This window comes from Sciurus carolinensis, chromosome 1 (assembly GCF_902686445.1).
Source record: "Sciurus carolinensis chromosome 1, mSciCar1.2, whole genome shotgun sequence".
Taxonomy (NCBI): domain Eukaryota; kingdom Metazoa; phylum Chordata; class Mammalia; order Rodentia; family Sciuridae; genus Sciurus; species Sciurus carolinensis.
Window position 1 is genome coordinate 94,417,700 of NC_062213.1, and position 22,210 is coordinate 94,439,909.

Below are 22,210 nucleotides of genomic sequence, written 5' to 3' on the forward strand. Positions count from 1 at the left end.
AGAGGAACAAGGCTGACCTGGTTCAGCTTTTATTGCTCATCAAGCTTTTTTTACATGTGTAAAAAGAGAGTAACTACCTCTTGGTGATTGTGAGGTGTAAATGAAATATATAAAACATTAAGCTTAGAGCTTTACACATATTAAAACTCAGTAAATACTAGGAATTTTTTTTATTACTTTTAAGTTACTAATGTTAAACTGAGGATTCATTAGTAGAACTTGTTAAAATTTACAGTTGATTTTATATTGTCTTGTTAAATAGTGTATAATCATAAAGTGTGCCTGTATTCTTATGATGGAGGTTCTGTATCTTAGACCAGAACATCTTTTTTTTTTTTAATTTTGTTTTTTGGTCTTACTGGGAATTGAATTTAGGGTCTCATGCTTGCTAGGCAAGTACTCTACTACTTAGTTACACCCTTAGCCTCAGAGCCCTTGTGTATTAGTTAATTTTTACCAGATCTATTGTTTATTATTTGGATGTGGGATTAGTATGGCAAGTATTTAGGGTGACTAGAGGTCTTCACTATATAGAGGGAATAGAGTATGGATATGATAAACAATTTTTGATCAATTCCTGTTCAAAGTACACACACACACACTCTCTCTCTCTCTCTCTCACTTTGGGTGCTGTGAATTGAATCCATGTGCTACTAGTAAGCACACGGTCTACTGCTGAGCTCTGCTCACGGCTGAAGTCCATTTGTTTTGCTTTCTCAGATTTAGTCTATTATTGCAGAATGTACAGTGATTACATTATGAATCACTGTGAATTTTGACTCTTTAAAATTTTGAGTGTCTACTATATGGTTAAGTTATCATACATTGTGTTGATATAATGTATGTGTCCTATTAATATGATTTTTCCCAGAGAGTTGTTCACTGCTGTAATGATATGTGCAAAAGAACTTTGTGCTATAAAGATGTTTGTTTTCTTTGCATTTGTACAGTAGACCATTCTGGATTGTTCCAGAGATTTAAAAACATAAATCTCAAAGTGGCATTTGTCAAATAAAGGTTGAACTTACCTCTTTGAGTAAAGAAATTCTAGTGGTCTGAGTTCTTTATTCCTCTTTGGAACTTGATTTTAAATTAAGTATATTGTTTTAAGGACCACAATAAGTTGTATAACAACATGACAGTCTTGACCTGAATGGAAAAACCTAGATTGTATAGATAAATCTTTCCAAAAGCTGAAAGAATGTCATTCACAAATACTTGCTTTGAAAGTTCCAAAAACTGCATTCTGGCAGCTGCTATAGGGGCTGTTTTTTAAAGTGTACATTCAGTAGGTAAAAAGTACTCTTTGTTATGAAGTATGTTCAGAGTTTGAGTATATCTTTATTAGAAACACTTAAATTTGGTATGTGGAGTTTGACAGTTTTTATTTCCTAGTTCCACTGCCTAAATGAACTCACAAAATATGCCCATAGGCATACCTTCTGTTTTCATCCTTGATCTTCTTAGGAAATATTTCTCTTTTTATATACATTTCTAAGAGGGATTATCAGTGTTTTGATTTTCTGTTCTGATTGATTTTCTCTTTTCTGTTTATTGATATCCTGCTGTTTTATATATGTCACTTGGATTTACTTTTTTTCATTTTTAAAGTGAAGAGAATCCTGCTTCTCCCTGACCCTTCTCTTTTTGGCTGGGGGCAGGGGGGTTAACCAGAGGTTGAACTCAGGGGCACTGGATCGCTGAACCACATCCCCAGCCCTATTTTTGTATTTTATTAAGAGACAGGGTCTCCCTGAGTTACTTAGTGCCTCATTTTTGCTGAGGTTTGCTTTGGACTCACCATCCTCTGAACTGCTGGGATTACAGGTGTGTGCCAGGCCCTTCTCTTTAATGTTTTGACAGTGAATAAGTACAGGTCAAAAATGATTTCCTTTCTTTGGACAAATGCCAAAATTCTAATTTATATTTATAAATATTAAGGCTCCTGGAATTCTTTCATGACATAAAAATGAAAAATTATAGGGAAATTTAAGAAAGTTTGTGTTTGAGAGTAATGAATATAAAGGTAATTGCTTTTGTGTAAAGTGTTTGCTTTTATTTCACAAAGAAATTGTTTTAACCAAAAAGATTCATGGCAGGTACATCAGTTTGCCATTTGTAACATGAAACCCAGGATGGTCATTAGAAATTAGGAACCAAGAAAGGGAAAAGTAAAATAGAAAAAGGACAGATTAGAGCCCGTAAAGTAAAACTCACATAAGATGTGAAATTAATTCAGTAAATATTTTTGAAAACCTACTTATTGTGACATGTACTGTTGTAGGTGTTAGGAAATAGAGACAATAAACAAATAAATGTATTGTGTACTTGATGGTGAGTAGAGCATTGAAATAAATAAAATCGCATAAAGAATGTGAGATGAGGGTGATGAGAATGGGGATTTTTCTATCTTATATAGGGTTGTTAAGGAATGCCTTTTCTGTAAGTTTACATATAGGTGAAGACATCAAGTGAAAAAGGCCATACAATTGTCTGAGGTAAGGGTGTCTAGTTAGGCAGAATAATAAGTGAAAAGGCCCTGAATTATAAGACCTATTTTTTGTTCTTTTTTGGGAAACTGAAGGAAGACCTTGGTACCCCCTCCTTGGAACTAAGTAGGGAGACTGGTAGAACATGGAAGTGAGGTAGAGGGTAGATTGTAGGGTATATAGGGTATATTAAATACTTTCTATACACCCTTATAAGAAATGTGGCTTCTCTTGAGTGAGATAGAAAGCCATTACGGTTTTGATCAGAGGAGTGACACAGTTGACTTAGGACCATTTTGCTGCTGACTTGAGAATACTATAAGAGATATGAGAACTGAAGCCAGGAATGAATTAGAACACTGTTGCAGAATTCCAGGTCAGATAACATGATCATTTTTATCTGATGCCTGCCAAGATAGTGAGAAGTAGTTAGATTCTACGTATATTTTGAAGGTAAATCTGACACAGTTTGCTGACCACATGGGCATGCAAATTATGAGAGACAGAAAGGAATCAATTCCTGATTAGAAATTTTTTATCTAAAAATTTCTGGTTCAGGTTGTTTGTTGAGACGAGGAAACACATGAGAAGAATAGATTTCTGGTGATGAGCTAAGATGAATATAAATTAAACATGTCAGGCTTGGTTTATTACACATCCAACCAGTGTGTCAAGTAGGCATTTAGTATAAGAGTATGTAAGACTTCTGGAAGAGGTCTCTGCTTGTCTTTATCTGGAGATGGATATTTGTGAATCATCGATGTTAGATATAATTTAAAACCAAAAGACTGGATCAGGTCATTTAGGAAGTAAGTGTAGATAGAATAAGGAAGATGCCCTACGACACTCATATTTACCAGTCATGAAGAAAAGAACCAACAAAGGAGAGGCTGACCAATCTGTGAGAGTGGAGAATTAAGATAGGTATTCTAGAAGTCTTGTGAAGACAGGAAGGGACTGTTTTGCTCTGCCAAATTTTGTTGAGTGGTCAGGTGAGATGAGACGACTGAGAATTGATAATCGTACTTAACAACAAGGAAGGTGACCCTGAACAGTTTGTGGGGAGAGGTGACTGAAAGTGTGATTATGTATTCATGAGAAAAAGAAAATGAAGATTTGAAGATAGGGACTATCGAGAACTCTTCCAAGAAGTTTTGTTGTAAGGATAAATAGGGAATTGGGAGGCTGGTGGAGGATAGTTTTCTTGGATGAGAGTTTGTTTTCATGCTGATTGGCATTATGCAGAGGAAAGGAGAGATGATATAAGTGGAAAAGGGGGATGTAGTTGCATAAACAAAATTGATAGGATTTAGTCCTTAAGGAATTAGAAGTAGAAACAGTTTATGTATTATAAAAAGAAGGAAGGCAGAGTCTGTAGAAATGGATGCAGATAGGTGGGGAGATAAACAGTAGGTTGTTTTAGCAATTTTCTTCTGATCCTTTCTACCGCCATTGTCAGATAGGAAGCAGTTGGTGAAGGGAGTGAAGATGAGATGAAATATTTGTCTAAAAGGGTGCTGGAGTGAATGGATTAGAGAAATAAGTTGGTAGTACTAAGGGTTCACTTGAAGTTATTGGTCAGGAATATAAAGTGAGATCGGTCAGCACAGTTGCTTTTCTTAGACAATCCTTGATGTTACAGAAAAGGTGTAAGATATGATGAGAAATGTCACTGATTAATATATTTTAGAAAGTTTGTAGAAAAAACCATCTATATGAAATATCTATGTAGACAAAAATTATGAATTTCTCATTGTAACACAGGATATTTATGTAAAATAGGAAAGGACAAACATTTGCTACAGGCCGAACATTGTGTTTGAAGTTAAAGAGGCCTTAAAATTGATTCATTCACTCAAATACTTGTATCTTCAGATGCTGACATGTGGAGTAAGAAAAAGTAAGTTGCCCAAATTGTAATCCTACGTGAATAATAATGGATGGATCTGGTCATTGCAAGCTTAAATGTAGGTCTGAGAATATAGGTCTATAGTCCATCCTTCAGAATCTTTGATGCCAAAGGTTTTTTTGTTTGTTTCCCGGCTTTAAAAAAGGGTACATAGATTGGGTGAATTGGCACCAGAGTGTTTGGAAAAGCACTCTGTAATCAACATCTTAATACTTCTGCATTGTAACATATAAATATGCATAGAAATTATGATAATTAAGACTAAAATAGGTGCAGGTCATGTTTGTCACTAATGAATTATGAAGAAACTTGAATTTCAGAGTTTTTTGAATTTCAGGATCCCAAATCCATCATGGAAAAAATTGGACTTTGTACTTTTAAGGGAGAGAAAGCACACAACACAGAAGCAGAAGCAAATATGATTTCTGGGAACAGTTAAGAAAACTGATTGACTAAATTATGGGAGATGTATGTTGAAAATAAGGGTAAACAAGTTTGAATAGTTAGAATAGAACCAACTTTTTAAAAACCTTGAATACCATTGTAAAATAGCAGACAGAATTTCCAAAGTGAAATGCTAGGAAGATTACTCTTGAATTGTTTGTGTGATTGAACAGAATAGGGACAAACTAAAGAGTTCTGTCATTTGACCATTATTTGCTGAGTAACTGTTTAAAATGCTGCTGCTGCCACTGCTAAAATATTGGATGTCTTCTATTAAGTCCTTGGTACATGCCAGTCATTGGATTAGGCATTTTTCTGATACTCCTTATAGGAACTGTAAAAATAGTTTTATATCATTGGGTCTTTGTCTTTGAGAATCTTAAATTTTTTTTGGAAGGAAAAATATTAAGGCACATAGTTAAAACTGTAAAATATTTTACTTCATAAATGGTATTTTCTCAGGGATATGAGATTCTCCTTTTTCCAAATACTAGTCCTGAATCTTTTTCTTTTTAAAATTATTTTAGTCGTTGATGGATATAATAACTCTTATTTAATTTTATGTGGTGCTGAGGATGGAACCCAATGCCTTACACATGCTAGACACGTGCTCTGCCACTGAGCTACAGCCCCAGCCCCTAGTCCTGGATCTTGAGTCAGACATATTCTTGAAAGGAAGACAAGCCTTTTATTACTCAAGAATAGTAAATTATTTTGTTTTACTTTATATTTACCAGTCAGCCTTCTGATTATATGGTACTCTGGTTTCTTGAGGATCTTTATGTATGGGGGAATACTATACTGTGCAGATTCTTAGATTAGGTGTACCACCTATCAAAATAAATCAGGATGCTGGTTTAAAAATAGATGTGGCCAGGTACAATGCCACACACTTATAATCCCAGTGGTTTAGGAGTCTGAGGTAGGAGGATCACAATTTGAAACTCGCCTCCACAATTTAGCAAAACCCTCAGCAAATTTGTGAGACTGTCTCAAAAATACAGAAGACTGGGAATGTAGCTGGCTAAAGTGCCCCTTGGCACTCAATCCCCAGTAAACCGCCCACCCCCCAGAAATTACATATTTGGGGAATCGACATATGCCTGCTGACTATTTGCTATTAGGAGAAATTACAAAAATAAATTTCTAATTTTCAGAAGTTCTTATAACAATTTTTATCAGATATTTTTATAATTATTGTTTTTTTATTGTCTTTTTTTTGCCTAGATTATAAGCCTCAGAAGTTTAGGAACTGAGTGGATTTGTTGAATATATATTTCCAGGATGTAGTATAATCCATGGCATATAGTAGGTGGTCAGAAATAGTTTTGGATGGATTGAATGAATTCAGAGTTAAATCATACAAGAAGATTATTCCTGCTTCAAAGTCCTAACCTGAAAAGCCTGACAGCATCTAATAAATGAAACTCTGAAACCCACTTAAAACCAGTATAAGGATCCTCTACCTTCAGTAAAACTGATTTTATTCAACTAAAACATAAGAAATATATTCCTTCAAATCGAACAGTTCTAAAATAAATGAAGTTATTTTTATCTTAGTTTGTTTGCTTGACCATCAGTAGCAAAAACTTTTTGATTGAGTTATAATAGTGATGCTTAAATTTTGATTTGTACCGTTACACTTGTATTTTTTCATGATATCTATAGAATGAGAAATTTCTGATAATTTTAAATGTACTCAAAACTAAACGATCTTAAATCTATTCCAAGCTACAATTTGATTTGTTTTATTGTGGTTTTTGGGTGCTTGTTGACTTCTTGTCCTTTTCCCTATATGCCCATTTCTCACGTTAATCAATAGCTGCCTCTTTTCTGATAAATTTTTGTTATGATCTATTCTGCAGAGAAAGAGATGCTGGTTGCAAGTTTTGGAAATCCCTGTTTTTTATGGAACAAAGTTCTGTAAAATTTTCATAAGATTACTTGGCAATAACATACGCTTGTGATGGACCCTAGAAATACTGCTATGTTAGGATTGGGTTCTGATTCCGAAGGTTTTTCAAGAAAGAGTCCTTCTGCCATCAGTACTGGCACACTGGTCAGCAAGAGAGAAATAGAGCTAGAGAATAACACAAAGGAAGAAGAGGACCTTCGCAAGCGGAATCGAGAAAGAAACATCGAAGCAGGGAAAGATGATGGTTTGACTGATGCACAGCAACAGTTTTCAGTGAAAGAAACAAACTTTTCAGAGGGAAATTTAAAATTGAAAATTGGCCTTCAGGCTAAGAGAACTAAAAAACCTCCAAAGAACTTGGAGAATTATGTATGTCGACCTGCCATAAAAACAACTATCAAGCACCCAAGGAAAACACTTAAAAGTGGGAAGATGACAGATGAAAAGAATGAACACTGTCCTCCAAAACGGGTAAGTGTAATTCCCAGTAATATATGGTCATTGACAAAATTCAGATAGTTTTATTAGTTTTCATTTAATTTACATTATTCCTATTCCAGGAAACTCGATTTTAATCTTTTTAGGTTATTTCAAAATAGTCTGAGAGTCATGTCAAAGATATAATAGTATAACAATGTAATATAACTTATAAAATTATGACATTTAAAATGGAGCATACTCTGATTATTGTTCCTAAAGTTAGTGGGAAAAATACTGGATTTGTAGTCAGGAAACCTAGATTTGAATCTTGCTTTCCTACTAACAGTGTCATTATGGACAAATTAACAGAGGAGAAACTGAACCCAAAGGTACTGCTTGGTATACTACTGCCCAGGATAGTTGGAAAGGATCAGATTTACTAACAAATGTTGAAAGCTTTTATTAAACAAATTATTTTGTAAAATATTTCTGTTGTTCCTCATAAAGCAGGTTCATATATTAAAAGTGTCAGCTGGGTGTGGTGGCACATGACTGAAGTCCCAACTACTCAAGAGACTGAGGGAGAGGATTGCTTCAGTTCATGAATTTGAGACTATCTTGTGCAACATAGTGAGATCCCATCTCAAAAAACAAAAAGTCATCCCCCTTCTGCCAGATAACCAATTATACCACTATCTTTTCTTAATTCTGTTCACTTGTCTAATAAAGATATCACACTTGTGCTTTATTTTGTTGACCACAAGTTTTAGTTCCTTTATGCATCATTCTATTTCAGATTGTAGGCACCAGGTATTCCCACACACAGATTTAGATAGTATGCATATATAAGTAAAACAGACAGAAAGAGTTGACTTAATATTTTGGCTAAAGGAATATTACTATTTGAAGCGATGATTTTTTTTAATCATTAATTCTTCCCCCCTTTCCTCCCCCTCTCGTGTGTGTGTATGTGTGTGTGTGTGTGTGTGTGTGTGAGAGAGAGAGAGAGAGAGAGAGAGAGAGAGACACACACACACACACACACACACACACACACTTGGGATCGAACCCAGGGCTTGAACACATTAGTTAGGCACTTTACAGCGAACTACATCCCCATTCTGAATTAATTCTTTACTGTCATTCATGTACTTTTTACATGTTACCAGAAACTACAAATGCTACAAGCTCTTAGTTCTCCAAATTGCTGTGGCATTCAGAAATTTCTAATAGATCGCTCCTCTTCATAAGAACATGAGATTTAAGATGTTTTATGATTTCTTGATGAAATCATATGAATTAAGTTTGTGGATTTTAAGTCAGGAAAAATTGTACCCAGTTCTTGAAAATAAACAATAGGATAAATCTTAGGTAAATTGATTATCCTGAGCCTTGTTTTCTTCATTTCTGAAATAGAAGTATTATGTTTTAAAATAACATCTTTATCAAGGTATAATTCAAATATCATCACAAATTCACCATTTAAATTCAGTGATTTGGTGTATTATGTTCATTTTCTAAATTGATGTTAAATATATGTAATGTGGAATTTATTATTTTAACCATTTTTAAGCCAGGCACTGTGGCACATGCCTGTAATCCCAGTGACTCATGAGGCTGAGGCGGGAGGATTTTGAGCTCCTTCAATCCCCCAGTACCAAAAAAAATAAAAATTTATTCTTTTTAGTTTTATAATTCAGTGGCATTAATTACATTCACTGTGTTATTGCAACTATTATTACTATTCCCAAAACTTCTTTATTACCCCAAAACCAAAATTCTGTAACCATTAGCAATAACTCTCTATTTTTTCCCTATCCCCAGCTACAAATAATGCCTAGTATACTTTTTTCACTTATTCAAGCTACCTCATATAAGTGATTATCCAGTACTTGTCCTGTTTTGTTTGGCATATTTTGTGTAACATAATGTCCTCAAGTTTAATCTGTGTAGTATACATATACCAGAACTTAATTCCTTTTTATATTGGAGTAATACCCTGTCATATGAGTACACCACTTTAAAAAAAAAAATCATTCATCTATTGGTGGAATCTTGGTCTGTTTCCACCCTTGGCTGTTGTGAATAATACTGCAATGAGCATTGATCTGAAAATACCTGCGTGAGTCCCAATTTCAATTCTTTGGATGTGTGCTGTCATCCCTTGGGTGCCCTTAGAAGATTGGGTCCAGGACCCCCATTATACAAAAATCCTTGAATGCTCAAGTCCCTTATATAAGATAGCCTAGTGTTTGAGTATAATCTATACAAAATATCCCATATACTTTAAATCATCTCTTATTTATAATACCCAATATACCTAATATAGTGTAAATGTTGCGTAAGTAGTTATTATATAATATTAAGTGAATAATAAGAAAAAATACATGCATGTTCAGTACAGATACATTTATTTCCTGAATGTTTTTGATCCAAGGTTGATTGAATCATTGGTGGCCCAACCTGTGGATACTGAGAGTCAACTGTACTTTGTAAATGGAGTTGATGGATCACATAGTAATTCTGTTTAGATTTTGAGGAAGTTCCAAACTATTTGCCATAGGTGCTTCACTATTCATATTCCCACCAGCAACACATAAGCATTCCACATTTCTCCAGATCCTGTTTTTTATTCTTCCCTTCCTTCCTTTCTTGCCTTCCTGAAGAGAATATGATATAGTTCACCGTGGTTTTGATTTACCTTTCCCTAGGACTAATGATGCTCACATGTTTTCATAGGCTTAGGTCATTTATGTATGTCTTTGGAGAGCTCTCTATGCAAATCTTTGACCATTTTTGAGTTGTGTTGTTTGAATTCTTTAATAAAAAAATGGATGAAGTCCAATTTGTTTTTTATTATGTATGCTTTTGGTGTATCTTAGAAATAACTGGGCAGATTCAGTGTGTTTCCCCTTGTGTTTTCTTCTAAGACTTTTGTGGCTTTGGCTTTTATATGTAAGTTTTAGATCTATCTTAAGTTAAATATATGGTTTAAGGTAAAGATCCAACTTGATTCTTTTGACGGTGAACAGTTTTGTTAGCACCTTCATTAAAGATAATAAAATTTCCTGGTTCTGGTTTCTTTGTTTAAAAAAAAAAAAAAAAATCCCATGTCCATGTATGTGGGAATTTGTTTCTGGACTCTTCCATTCCATTGGTCAGTCTGTCTTAATGCCAGTACCACCTTGTGTGTTTTTTTTTTTTTTTGCAGTGCTGGGGATCAAACCCAGGGCCTTGTGCTTGCAAGGCAAGCACTCTACCGACTGAACTATCTCCCCAGCCCACCACCTTGTTTTGATTACTAAAACTTTGCAGTGCCTTTTGAAATGAGATGTGAGTCCTCCCAACTTTGTTCTTTTTCAAGATTGTTTTGGCATTTTGAGATTCCTTGAGATTCTGTATGAATTTGCGGTGGTAATGGGGTTCTTTTTATGCAAAAAATGTTGGGATTTTGATACAAATTGCTTGGCATCTGTAGATCCCTTTAAGCAGAAAAACATTTAAACATTGTTACCATTATGACTCATTTTCAAAAATCTGAACAAATCCATCTTGGAATTTCCCCCTTAGGCACTTTGATAGCACTATGTTGTTATAAATGGTAAGCACAACAACCATTTCTCAATCAAAATGAAGAAAACTTTATATTGAATGTGCCTTCAGGTTTACCTCTACCATATTAAGAATAAATTACTTGGGACCGAAGTTGATGCAAGGAAACTTCCAGAAAGTAAATCCCTCATCAGTGCTTTTGATATGTTTGAGGAATATTTTATGCATATAAAGCAAATACATGTCTCACGTATGCATGTTCTTCTTGTATTTAAAAATACAAATAGTAGCATGCTGTACACACTCTTTTACATCTTTTTCTACTTAAATAATTTATTCTGGAGATTTTTCAATACTGTAACTAAGAGTGTTTCTTTAGTCATTTGAAATACGGATTGCAAATTTGTTTTCAGTTTGTTATTTGTCTTAGTCATTGCTTACATTATTTAGCCATGTCGAAGTATTTTTTCAAACCTAATTTAATTGTAAATCTTTTACTTTTGGAGTAGTGGTACTGGGAATTGAACTCAGGGGCACTCGACTACTGAGCCACATCCCCAGCCCTATTTTGTATTTTATTTAGAGACAGGGTCTCACTGAGTTGCTCAGGGCCTCACTTTTGCTGAGGCTGGCTTTGAACTTGCAGTTGTCCTGGCTTAGCCCCGCAGGCCACTGGGATTACAGGTGTGCGCCATCGATCTGGGAGTTAGAATATATTTCATAGTATTTCGTTTGTCATTTGAGTAGAAGTAGATAGAAATCACCTGATTGTTGTGTGGTAGTGCACACCTGTAATCCCTGATATTAGGAAGGTGAGGCAAAGGATTTTGAGTTTACAAAGCCAGCCTATACAACATAGCAAACCCCATATCAAAAAGAAAAAGAAAAGAGGTCTATGCCAGCTTAATAGGTTATTCAAGAAACAGTTCATTGAAAAAGTAATTAAACGAAATAATTTTTTGTGGAGAATTATTAAAACCCCATGAATTCAATTATTAGATTTAAGACCCCATTGACTTGAGAATTTAATGATGCGTAGAACTGGTAGATAAATGTCTCTCAAGTAAGAAAATAGTGGATGATGATAATCTGCCTTAGATCTTGCTCATGTACATGATTTTCCAGGCAAATTTTAAATTGCTCCAACAAGGTGTTGTTGTTGTTGTTGTTGTTTTTCTTTTTCTTTTTCTTTTGGTACCAGGGATTGAACTTGGTGGTACTCAACCACTAAGCTACACCCCCAGACCTACTTTTTATTTTATTTAGAGACAGCGCCTTGCTTTTGCTGAGGCTGGCTTTGAACTCAACCATTCTCTTGCCTCAGTCTCCCGAGCTCCTGGAATTTAATCATGGGCGTGCACCAGTGTGACAGCAAATTTTAATTATTTTGAAATGGAGTTGTTGAAAAAGATTGGTTTGATATTACCTAGGTTTTTGGCTTTTCTCTCCTTGCCATTTTTGCTACATAATAGTAGCATGGTAATATTCTATACAGAGTTGTTCCCTTAAATTGTACCCTGTGTAAAGTTAGCCAATTTTAGAGTAAAGCGTAAACATTTGTTGTTCAGATATAATTCAAATACCATAAAATTTACCCTTTAAAAATGTGCAGTTTATTGGTTTTTAGGGTACTTACCATTACTAGGCATATACAAAGTTGTGCAATTATCACCACTAATTTCAAACATTTCTAGTATCTTAAGTTTGTAATTTTATCAAGTCTTTTATACTTTAGATAACTATTAATAGGACTAATATTTTGCTTTGTAGATTCACAGAAGAGGGCCTACTTGTTTTTTAATCTATTTTGAACATACTATCTAGTGTAGACTCAGAATTCTTTGATTTATTCATTTTTTTCATAAAAGATTTTAGTGCCTATCCTGTGCCATAAACAGATTATGGAAGACTGGGGTTGTGGCTCAGTGATAGAGCATTTGCCTAGCATGTGTGAGACTCTGAGTTCGATTCCCAGCACCATATATAAATAAATAAAAGTAAAAAGTCCATCAACAACTAAAAAAAAATACATATATATATTTTTAAAAAGTTTATGGAGTAATATGATCACTGCCTTAGCTAGAAATACTTACAGAATGTTTACGGGAATCACAGAATTGTTGGGGAAGGTGGCGAACAAGAGAATATACAAGGAGAGCTTTATAGAGGAACTCACGTTTAAAGTTAGGTGTTCATAGCTTTGTTAGAATTTGCTAGAAAGAGATGGAACCTTTGGAACAAAGTAATACTAAAGGATAGTACAATACTTCCCATAGTTTTGTCAGTTTTACTATAAAACTAGAATTTGACAGCCCTTTTAGTGTATATTAGTACTAAGAAAGCGTAAATATTAATAGATCTTGGGATGAAGCTTCCTTCATGAATGATTACAAAGTGAATTTTTTTCATTTAAAAAATCTTGTTCTGTTTAGTGTTGTTTTTAGCAATATAAAATTTTAAAGTAATAATTACATGACTGCACTCATTTTCTTAGGACTTTGGTTTTTAAGGCTACAATCATACTTTATTATATTATTCCTTTCAGAAAGAGGAAAAGCTAAAAGTTAATGTTGCTTTTATTTTAAAAGTTTTCTTTTGAGAAATCTGTGATTACTTGTATGTAAGAGCTCAATCATTTGTAGATTTAATGTTACATCTTACCAGAAAATATAGTACCTGATTTTTATTTCATAAGCCTGTGCATAGTTAGTAGTGAGCTGTCTTTGTCTTCATGCAGGAGTGCAAATCAAGCCAGGGATAATACTGGATCAGATGGGTAGAACATTTGAGGTCCTGGAACTGCCAACAGCAGGTGGCATTAGAGATCAGTTTTAAGAATGAGTTGTAGGTATTTGACTTTAAAGGGGAAAGAGAAGAAAGGTGGATTGTGGGTTCAGGACACAACTGGACTCAGCTTTACCCTTTTCATGGTGTTAATTTGTTTAAAGATTGTGTGTGTATGTGTATATGTATTTCTTAACCTAACCACTTCAAAATCTAGCAGTTAAAAATTCTCTTCTAACCAAAGTATGGTGATGCATTCCTGTAATCCCAGCAACTGGGGAGTCTGAGGTGGCAGGATCTCAAGTTGCCAGCACAACCCAGGCAACTTAGCAAGACCCCATCTCAAAATAAAATAAAAAGGGTTGGGGGTGTAGTTCAGTGGTAGAAAACCCTTGGGTTCAATCCTCAGTGCCACAAAAACACACATTAACAAAAAAAGATTCCTCTTCCAGGGCTGGGGGTGAAACTCAGGTGCTAGATCACCTGCATGCATAAGGTCCAGAGCTCAATCACCAACACAGCAAAGCAAAACAAAAAAAATAATAATTTTCTTTCTAGAAGAAAACTTCTAATATCTTCTCTCCACTTCTCCTACCCTCTACCATAAGCTAAAAGGCAGTAAAAGGTGCAGGCTTCCTGGGACTACCTAATAACCTTAGCATATTCATTACAGATAAGCATCACTTTGAACTAGCAAATGTCTAATGTCAGTAATTAAGAGGAGAATATATAGTAAGAGGATGGTAATTTCTATATTAACTATTATTTCTATGGAACCACTTACTATGCAACCATTTTTTTCAGTCTGGATTTACAGTATTTCTAAGATTTTTGTTTCTCCAAAATCTGTTACTTAAATTGAGAAAATTCAGATTATCAAATAAGACAAAATCAACAAATATATCAGAAACGATATTGTTGAAGTGAACTATTAACCAGAACTCACTTGTTAAGCAAAATAGGAACTGAACTATTAAATTCGATCTTTTTTTAACGTCCTTTTTTTTAGCAACCAGGTCTTGATTGATTCTATTGTGTATATTTTACCTTCAATTTTGGAAAACATCTCAAAGTTAAGTATTCAAGCTTAGAGTACAAAGTTTTGTTACTAAGTTAGGCAGTCAGTTTCAGAGATGCATTGGAGCATTTTCACAAAATGCACACTTGGCAGTTGTAGATGCTGGAATATTTTCACTGTTTTTAGCCAAGCTGCATTTAATTGTTAACATCCAAGAATGTATGTCAAGAAAGGAAGATGATCCTGATACTTGCAGGGGTTGATAGCAAGTTTCACAGTAAAAAGAGTGAAACAAGATGAAACCTTCTGAACCCTACCTTTTCATTTTTCAGCAATTTTGATGGGTGTGATTATCCTGTAGTTCTCAGTTCAGTTATTGATTGAATGGGTAGGGGACTCCAAAACACTGCTGAAGAAATCACAAGCACATATTGAAAATTATAAGCCAAAAGCAGAGGAGCTTGGTAACTTCTATTTTTATACTCTTTGTTGATTATGATGATTTAGGCTATTACGACATTCAGAAATTATTAACAAGGAGAAATTTTCCTAGGCATAGTGACTGTGTTTTTTTTTTTTTTTGTCTCAACCTCAAGAATTAAATTACATAGGATAAAAGTTACAGAAGTAAATTTAAAGTTACTCTATTCCTAAATGAAAAAGAAAAAAGATAATGCAGTAGTGGAAGGAAGGGGAAAATCGGGGGAGGAGGGAAACTCAGCAAAAACATCAGTTATACAGCATGTTCTATCACTTATTAATTTGTTAGTCTCTTACTAGTGATAGTTCCTTGGGTCTTATTTTTTAGTTTTGCATTTCATGATCAACACAGACCTTTTAATAACAATTCTCTAAGATTGAAAATAGGATCTGTAAGCATAAGTTTTTAGATGTCAGATACCTTTTGAAAGAATTTAACACATCTGAGTGACATCCACTAAAAAGTGGTACCAGATGAACCTAAATGAAACCGTCTGTTTTTTTAAAAAAGCTTTTAATAGCATTTATTGGGTAAGGAAACCGTCTTATTGTTACTGTCAAGGGTACTGTGTTGGTCCCAGTACCTTCCAAAAAAAAAAAAAAAAAAAAATTGACTCCTTAATTCTAACCAGAGAATTTGAGAACTTGTTAAGTGGAAGGAAATGGACACATTCTCTAATCTTCCTGTGTTTTGTGGGCAAGATGCCACCTTTGAGCACATTATTTCTTATTTTTTTCCTTGTTGTTGTTGTTTTTATTTTCGGAGTAGTGAATGAGTATTGTGGGTCAGAAAATACAGAAAAAAACAGAATATTGGAGGAAAAGTTTCCACTTGATAATAACACCACATAAGGCAGTGTGGCTTTTAATTTTAATGTACATATGTTTTACATATTGAAATCTAATTGTATGTACACCATTTCATCTTTTTTAAAATTTAACATACTTTTAGCATTTCCCACTTTTATGCTTGTTTTCTAACACAGAAGTATATTCTAATATTTTGAATATTGCTTCACATGAATTATATTGCTAATTAAAATAACCATAAATGTTTAACATTTTAAATCACATAATTAAAGTAGTTCAAAGAATATGAAATGTATGTATATACATCAGTTGTAGTGTTTTATTCCTATGAGAGGTCAAAATAACAAAACAGCTGTAATTCAGGGATTTTCATACTAAGATACTTTTTCATTCTGCAGTTCCAAATTCATTTGAAATGTTATTGAAAGGTAACAAAATAATTTAGTTTTATTCTGATGAGTTATTCGTAGAAAGGCTGAAAAGTGCAGAACTTCCTGAAAAGTAATATTTTATTTTTGAAATGACTTTCATTCATAGTAGTACTTAATTTTGCACATTTTAGCAGGTCATTATTAGGCAGTGCAGCAGTGCATTGATTGCCTGGTTCATTTCTCCAAATGGAATGGCATACCCATAAAGAAAGTTATTTCTCAGTGATTTCTAACTTAATATCAAGGCATGATATCTAGCTCCTTTCAGAGTTCTGTGGCTGTTTGTGGGTTGGACTGACCATTCTACCTATTTTAGGCTAGAATTCTTTTTCATTAGAGAATCCTTTGCATGGAGTCTGTCCTCAGGAGTGTCTCCTCTTATCAGGATACCACATTCCACGTTTTTGTATTAGTTTTGTGCCACTATGACCAAATGATCAGATCAGAACACCTTAGAAGAGGAAAATATTTTAGCTCACGGTTTCAGAGGCTCAGTTCATGTTGATAACTCCTTTGCTCTGGGCCTATGAGGAGACAGTATCATGTCAGAGGGCATGATGGAAGAAAACTGCTTAGTTCGTGACAGTTGTAGGGGTGGGGGCAGATAGAGATAGATATTAATTCTTATTCCAACTTATACAAAGACCCAGAAGGCAAATCTACATGTACCACTACTACCTTTCTCCTGTGTTTTTTTTTTTTTTTTTTTGCGGTGCTGGGGATTGAACCCAGGGCCTTGTGCATGCGAGGCAGGCACTCTACCAACTGAGCCATATCCCCAGCCCTACTGTGTTCTTTTTGACAAAAACTATTCAAGAAAAAAGACCTGATGGTATATAGGTACCGCTAAGTCCTGATGTTTTCTTACCTTCTCTTAATTATTTTTCTTGGAGCTAGAGGTATTAGTTATAGAAAAGATATGGGCACATATGTAGAAAAGGTATGGGCACAGTACACATGTTCTCTGTGGCAGCAGCAATTAAACAGTTTCTCCTGGATCTTCACATTTCATTCATGTTTTGATAAAGCCCCCCCCATTACATACACAGAACAGCTAAATGGATAGCCATGATATGTCCTAAAGCCTTTCGCACAAAATAATGTGCCACTGTTTTCCCAAAATAACTTCTATTATAAGAGCATTTGCTCCCTTAAATAGAAGAGAGAAATCCTTCTGTTGCACTGTGGAGTCTTTACTGGAAATGTACCAGGAAGATTTCAGCTATATAATTAGTTTAATTGGGTTCATCCTCAATTCTCATTTTCATTTGGTAGTAGGAACTTCTGTAATCAGTACTACCTTTTGATTGAGAGGCTTACTTTCTCTTAGAATGTAGAATGTAAGGAATATCTGTTTGAGTCTATTCTGGGTTATTTTAGTGGTATTCATGATGAAGTATGGGGAATGTGAATATTTCTCATTTCATTGTTGATCTTACTAACAGAAAAAGTCATTATTGAACCAAATTGTAAGAAGACATAGCTTCCTCATTCCCAGAGAATTAAGCCTATATACTATCACTTTGATATACTAATTCAAAATGCTGGACTGGGGTTGTGACTCAGTGGGAGACTGATTGCCTAGCTTGAATGAGGTCCTGGGTTCAGTTCTCAACACCACATAAAAATACATAAAAATAAAGCCCATTAGCAACTAAAAAATATTTTTAAAAATGCTGATTTTTATGACTGTTCATATCTTTTATTTCATTTTAATGTCTGAAAATTACTTCAGACATACATATAGACTGCTCAATAAATGTAAATTTCTGATAAATTCCGAGATAGAGCTCCATGGAAATGAATGAAGACACAAGGGAGACACCAGACTTAAAGACTTTTATGATAACAAAACCTGGAGGTTTTAGGAAAATTGATTAATAAGAAGAGATGTTTGTATATATGATCAGAGATGAAGTTTCCTGCCTGACCTTACTTTGTGTCAGAATCACAATTTTAAGTACACGGCAAGTTAATTTCAGTCTCTACTAGTGAACTTATGCTTACAGTTATTCTATAACTGATTTTATGCTGTGTTCAGTCTCTAAACAAACAACTAGACTAATGAACAAAACATTCTATTATGATTCCAAATCATTCATAGCCTTTACTATGTCCTGTTGTATGATTCATTTAAATGATTTATTTTAACTTATTCGTCCTTTCTCTACTCATTTTGCATTCTGTGATATTTGTGCTGGGGATTGAACCCAGGGCCTTGTGCATGCGAGGCAAGCACTCTACCAAATGAGCTATATCCCCAACCCTGTGATATATTTTTCACTAGTGAGGTTCATTCTTTTGTTAGAAGGGGTGAAATGCAGATATCTGTGAACAATCAAAACAGGCTTAATTTGATTTATCATCCTATATTTTCAAGCATGCATTGTTTTACATGTATAAATGCCTGAAGTGCAAGACACAGAAGTAGGATATTTACTGATTTAACTTTTTGTACATAGCCAAATACAGTTGACAAACAAGTGTCTTAATACATTTTTTTAAAAGGAACTTTGTAACTTGGACCAATCTCAAAACTTTTTATCAAGTACTGAAAATGATTAGCAATCTACAGAAACACTTTGGAAAGTAAGCTTATTCAAATTTTAGGCCTTTATAAAATTATATCCATTGAAGATCTATCTTAAAACATTACATTTTGTTAAAGGACTGAGTAGACCTTGTTTTTGGTGTTCCGTTTTTTTCTAACATTTTTGTTTTGTAAAATACTCCTTTCTAGGTCCAGGTCAAGGGTAATTTCTTTTTTTACATGGGTAAAGATGATTCATTTTGGAGTTTCTTGTGACATTTCTGAGTTGACATTTGCTTTTAATTTTACACAATGTGAAGAATTCTCTAGTAGGAGTTTTTCTTGATAGACTCACAAATTAAAGAAAATGAAATATTTCACTTAAAGGTTAATATGTTTAATGTTCGTTAGGCTTACACACTAAAATTCTATGAAGATTAGAATTATATAAATGCACAACTCATTCTTGTATATCTGCATTTTAGCATTTATTTGCCTAACCATAAGGTAATGTTTACGCAAATGTAATGTACTTTTTATATTTTCGAATTTTTTAAAGCAGCTTTGCTGAGCTGTAATTCACATAACATATAGTTCACCTGTTTGAAGAATTGATTGGGTTTTTTTTGGTATGATCAGAGTTTTGCAACCATTACCTTAATTAATTTTAGATTTTCATCATATAAGAAAGAAACTCTATAATAGTTATACATGCTTCCCCACCACTACCCCAGGCAATTATTTATGTACTTTGTCTCCATTTGCCTATTCTGTTGTAATTATATATCGTTTGACACAACTTATTTTCCCTTATCTCCTAACTCTCAAGCTTCTGATGACTACCATTTCTTCTCTGAGGTAGACTTTTTTAGATTCCATATATGAATGAAATCATGTAGTATTTGTCTTTCTGTGTCTGGTTTATTTCAGTTAACATAATGAACTCCAGGTTCATCCATGACAAGATTTCATCCTTTATATGGATGAATAATATTTCATTGTATGTTTTTAATCCATTAGTTTTGACAAATACTTGATTGTTTCTATTTCTTGGCTGTTGTAAATACTGCTAAAATAAACATGGAAATATAGATCTCTCTTCAACATATTTCATTTCTTTTGATTATATACTTAGTAGTGGGATTACTGGATCATATGGTAGTTATATTTTTAATATTTTGTGGAACTTGGAAGTATTTTCCATAATGGCCTTCCTAGTTTACATTTTCCCCAATAGTGTATAAGGGCTCCTTTTCTCCACATCTTTGCCAACACACCCTTTTGTATATTTTGATAATCTGATGATCGTATATAATTCTGGTCATCTCTTAAAGGCCCCTCCCTCCACACACTATAGTTGGATTAAGTTTCCATCCTTGAACCCTTGGGCGAAACCCTCAACTTTAACCAAATCCTAGCATTTGCCTTTGCTTTTGACACCATATTAAAAAAAAAATCATTGCTCATACCAACGTCATGGAGCTTTTTCTGATACTTTCTTCTGTATTTTTTATAGTTTGAATCTTACATTTGTGCCTATAATCCTCTTTTTGAATTTATTTTTGTATATAGTGTGAGAATGGATTCTACGGTGATGTCCTGTTCTTTCAGTATCATTTATTGAAGTCATAGTCCTTACCCCCTTGTTGGCGCCTTTGTTAAAAATTGGTTGGCTGTAAATACATGGATTCATTTTTGGACTGTTCTGTTCCTTTAAAGATCAGAACAGAAACAAATGAAAAAGAGACTAGAAAAACAACTAAAAAATCAACAAAACAAGGAGTTGGATTTTTTGGAAAGATAAAATTGTCAGACTTTTGGCTAGGCTAAAAAAAAGATGATTTCAATAAAATCACAGGTACAAAAGGACACTGCTACCACAGAAATACAAAAGATAATGTACTCTTAATATTTGTATTGTCATTCTGTTTCTTTAACTGTTTGTTATAGTTTTAGAACATGAAATAGCTTTCATAATCATTGCTATTTTAGAATTTCACTTTTATAGTGGTATATGTACCTCAACTTTTACAGGGAGTAGGGTGATTACCTGGAATTGAACTCGGGGACGCTTGACCGCTGAGCCACATCCCCAACCCCCTATTTGTATTTTATTTAGAGACAGGGTCTCACTGAGTTGCTTAGCACCTCGATTTTGCTGAACCTGACTTTGAACTCACAATCTTCCTGCCTCAGCCTCCTGAGCCACTGGAATTATAGGCATGTGCCACTGTACCCAGCTTATACCTCAACTTTTTTCAGTACAGGATGCCCATTACAAATTTCTCTTGCTGGCCATGGTAATCATATTGTAATTGGTAGTAAACTATTCTTTCAAGTTTATTTTTCACAAATTTTATGGTACCAGAAATGGCATGTAGAAGGAGGATTTCGTTGTTTGACTTGCCTGAAACTGACAGCTAACCTTTTGTTAAATATCTGCTTTTAAGAATGAATTCATAATGTGATTTTGTAAAATAACTATTTGAAAATATTTTTATAACTTATTCTTTTGGATCTCTCTGTAAGTTATCCTTTAAAATCTGTTTATAGAACTCTCATTTGTTTTTTTCTTAATTATTCTGCACTTCTTGGCAGTCACATAATAATAATCGTATGGTAATCTCTGAAATCCTATTCTTGAAGTTATGTTTCTTTTGCAACCTCGTGAATTTGAACATTTTTTTTCTCATTCTTCTGCTATTTAAAATTTCTGATGGGATTCTCTGTTCACATCTTTGCTAATGTTTGTGTTGCAGTATTCACACTTGCTTGTTACTTTTTAAAGTTGTTTATCAGTCTTTGTATATTTTTGTTATCTTTCTTAAAAATCACTCCATTCACTTATGAATTAAAAATTTACCTACATTTCATTTCAAGCCCATACAAGGTGAGGAGTTGGAATTAGGAATCTTCAGGCTTTATCATCTCATAAAGTATATCCTGAGGTGAATTCAGAATTAAAAAGGAACAGACAAAAAAGGGATTTATCATAAGCAGTAACAGCACATACAACTAAGCGGGATTAAACTCTAAGAACTTCATATAACATAATTGTTGGATAAAATACAGTAATTTTATTTGAAATTATTAAAAAAAAAACTTGAAGGAATAATAAACCAGATAACAGTAAACCAATTTAAAAAAAAAAAATTAGCAGGTAGATTTTTTTATTTTTTGTTCATTTGTTTTGGCAGGGGGTACTGAGGATTGAACCCCGGGGCACTTAACCACTGAGCCACATTCCTAAGCCTGACCAGGTAGATTCTCAAAAGAAGACAAATATATTCTAGAAATGAAAACTATAATTTCCTTGATTAATAATACATGCATTGATATTTAAAACCTCAGTTACTAATCCATCCAGTTTAGAACAGCTGTGAAGAGAAAATTGAACTGGAAAAAAGCATTAAGAAAATTGCTTGAAA

The 22,210-nt window shown here is 33.9% G+C and overlaps 1 protein-coding gene across 4 annotated transcripts in view; it reads left to right on the forward strand.

Moving 5' to 3' along the window:
* Positions 1-22,210, forward strand: part of Ash1l (ASH1 like histone lysine methyltransferase) — a 199,000-nt gene that overhangs the window by 22,448 nt on the left and 154,342 nt on the right. For all 4 annotated transcript variants that reach the window (XM_047567330.1, XM_047567337.1, XM_047567313.1 and 1 more), the window contains exon 2: positions 6,708-7,228. In XM_047567330.1, coding sequence (XP_047423286.1) covers positions 6,809-7,228 — 420 coding nt within the window. In that variant the 5' untranslated portion in view covers positions 6,708-6,808. The remainder of the gene's footprint in view (positions 1-6,707; positions 7,229-22,210) is intronic.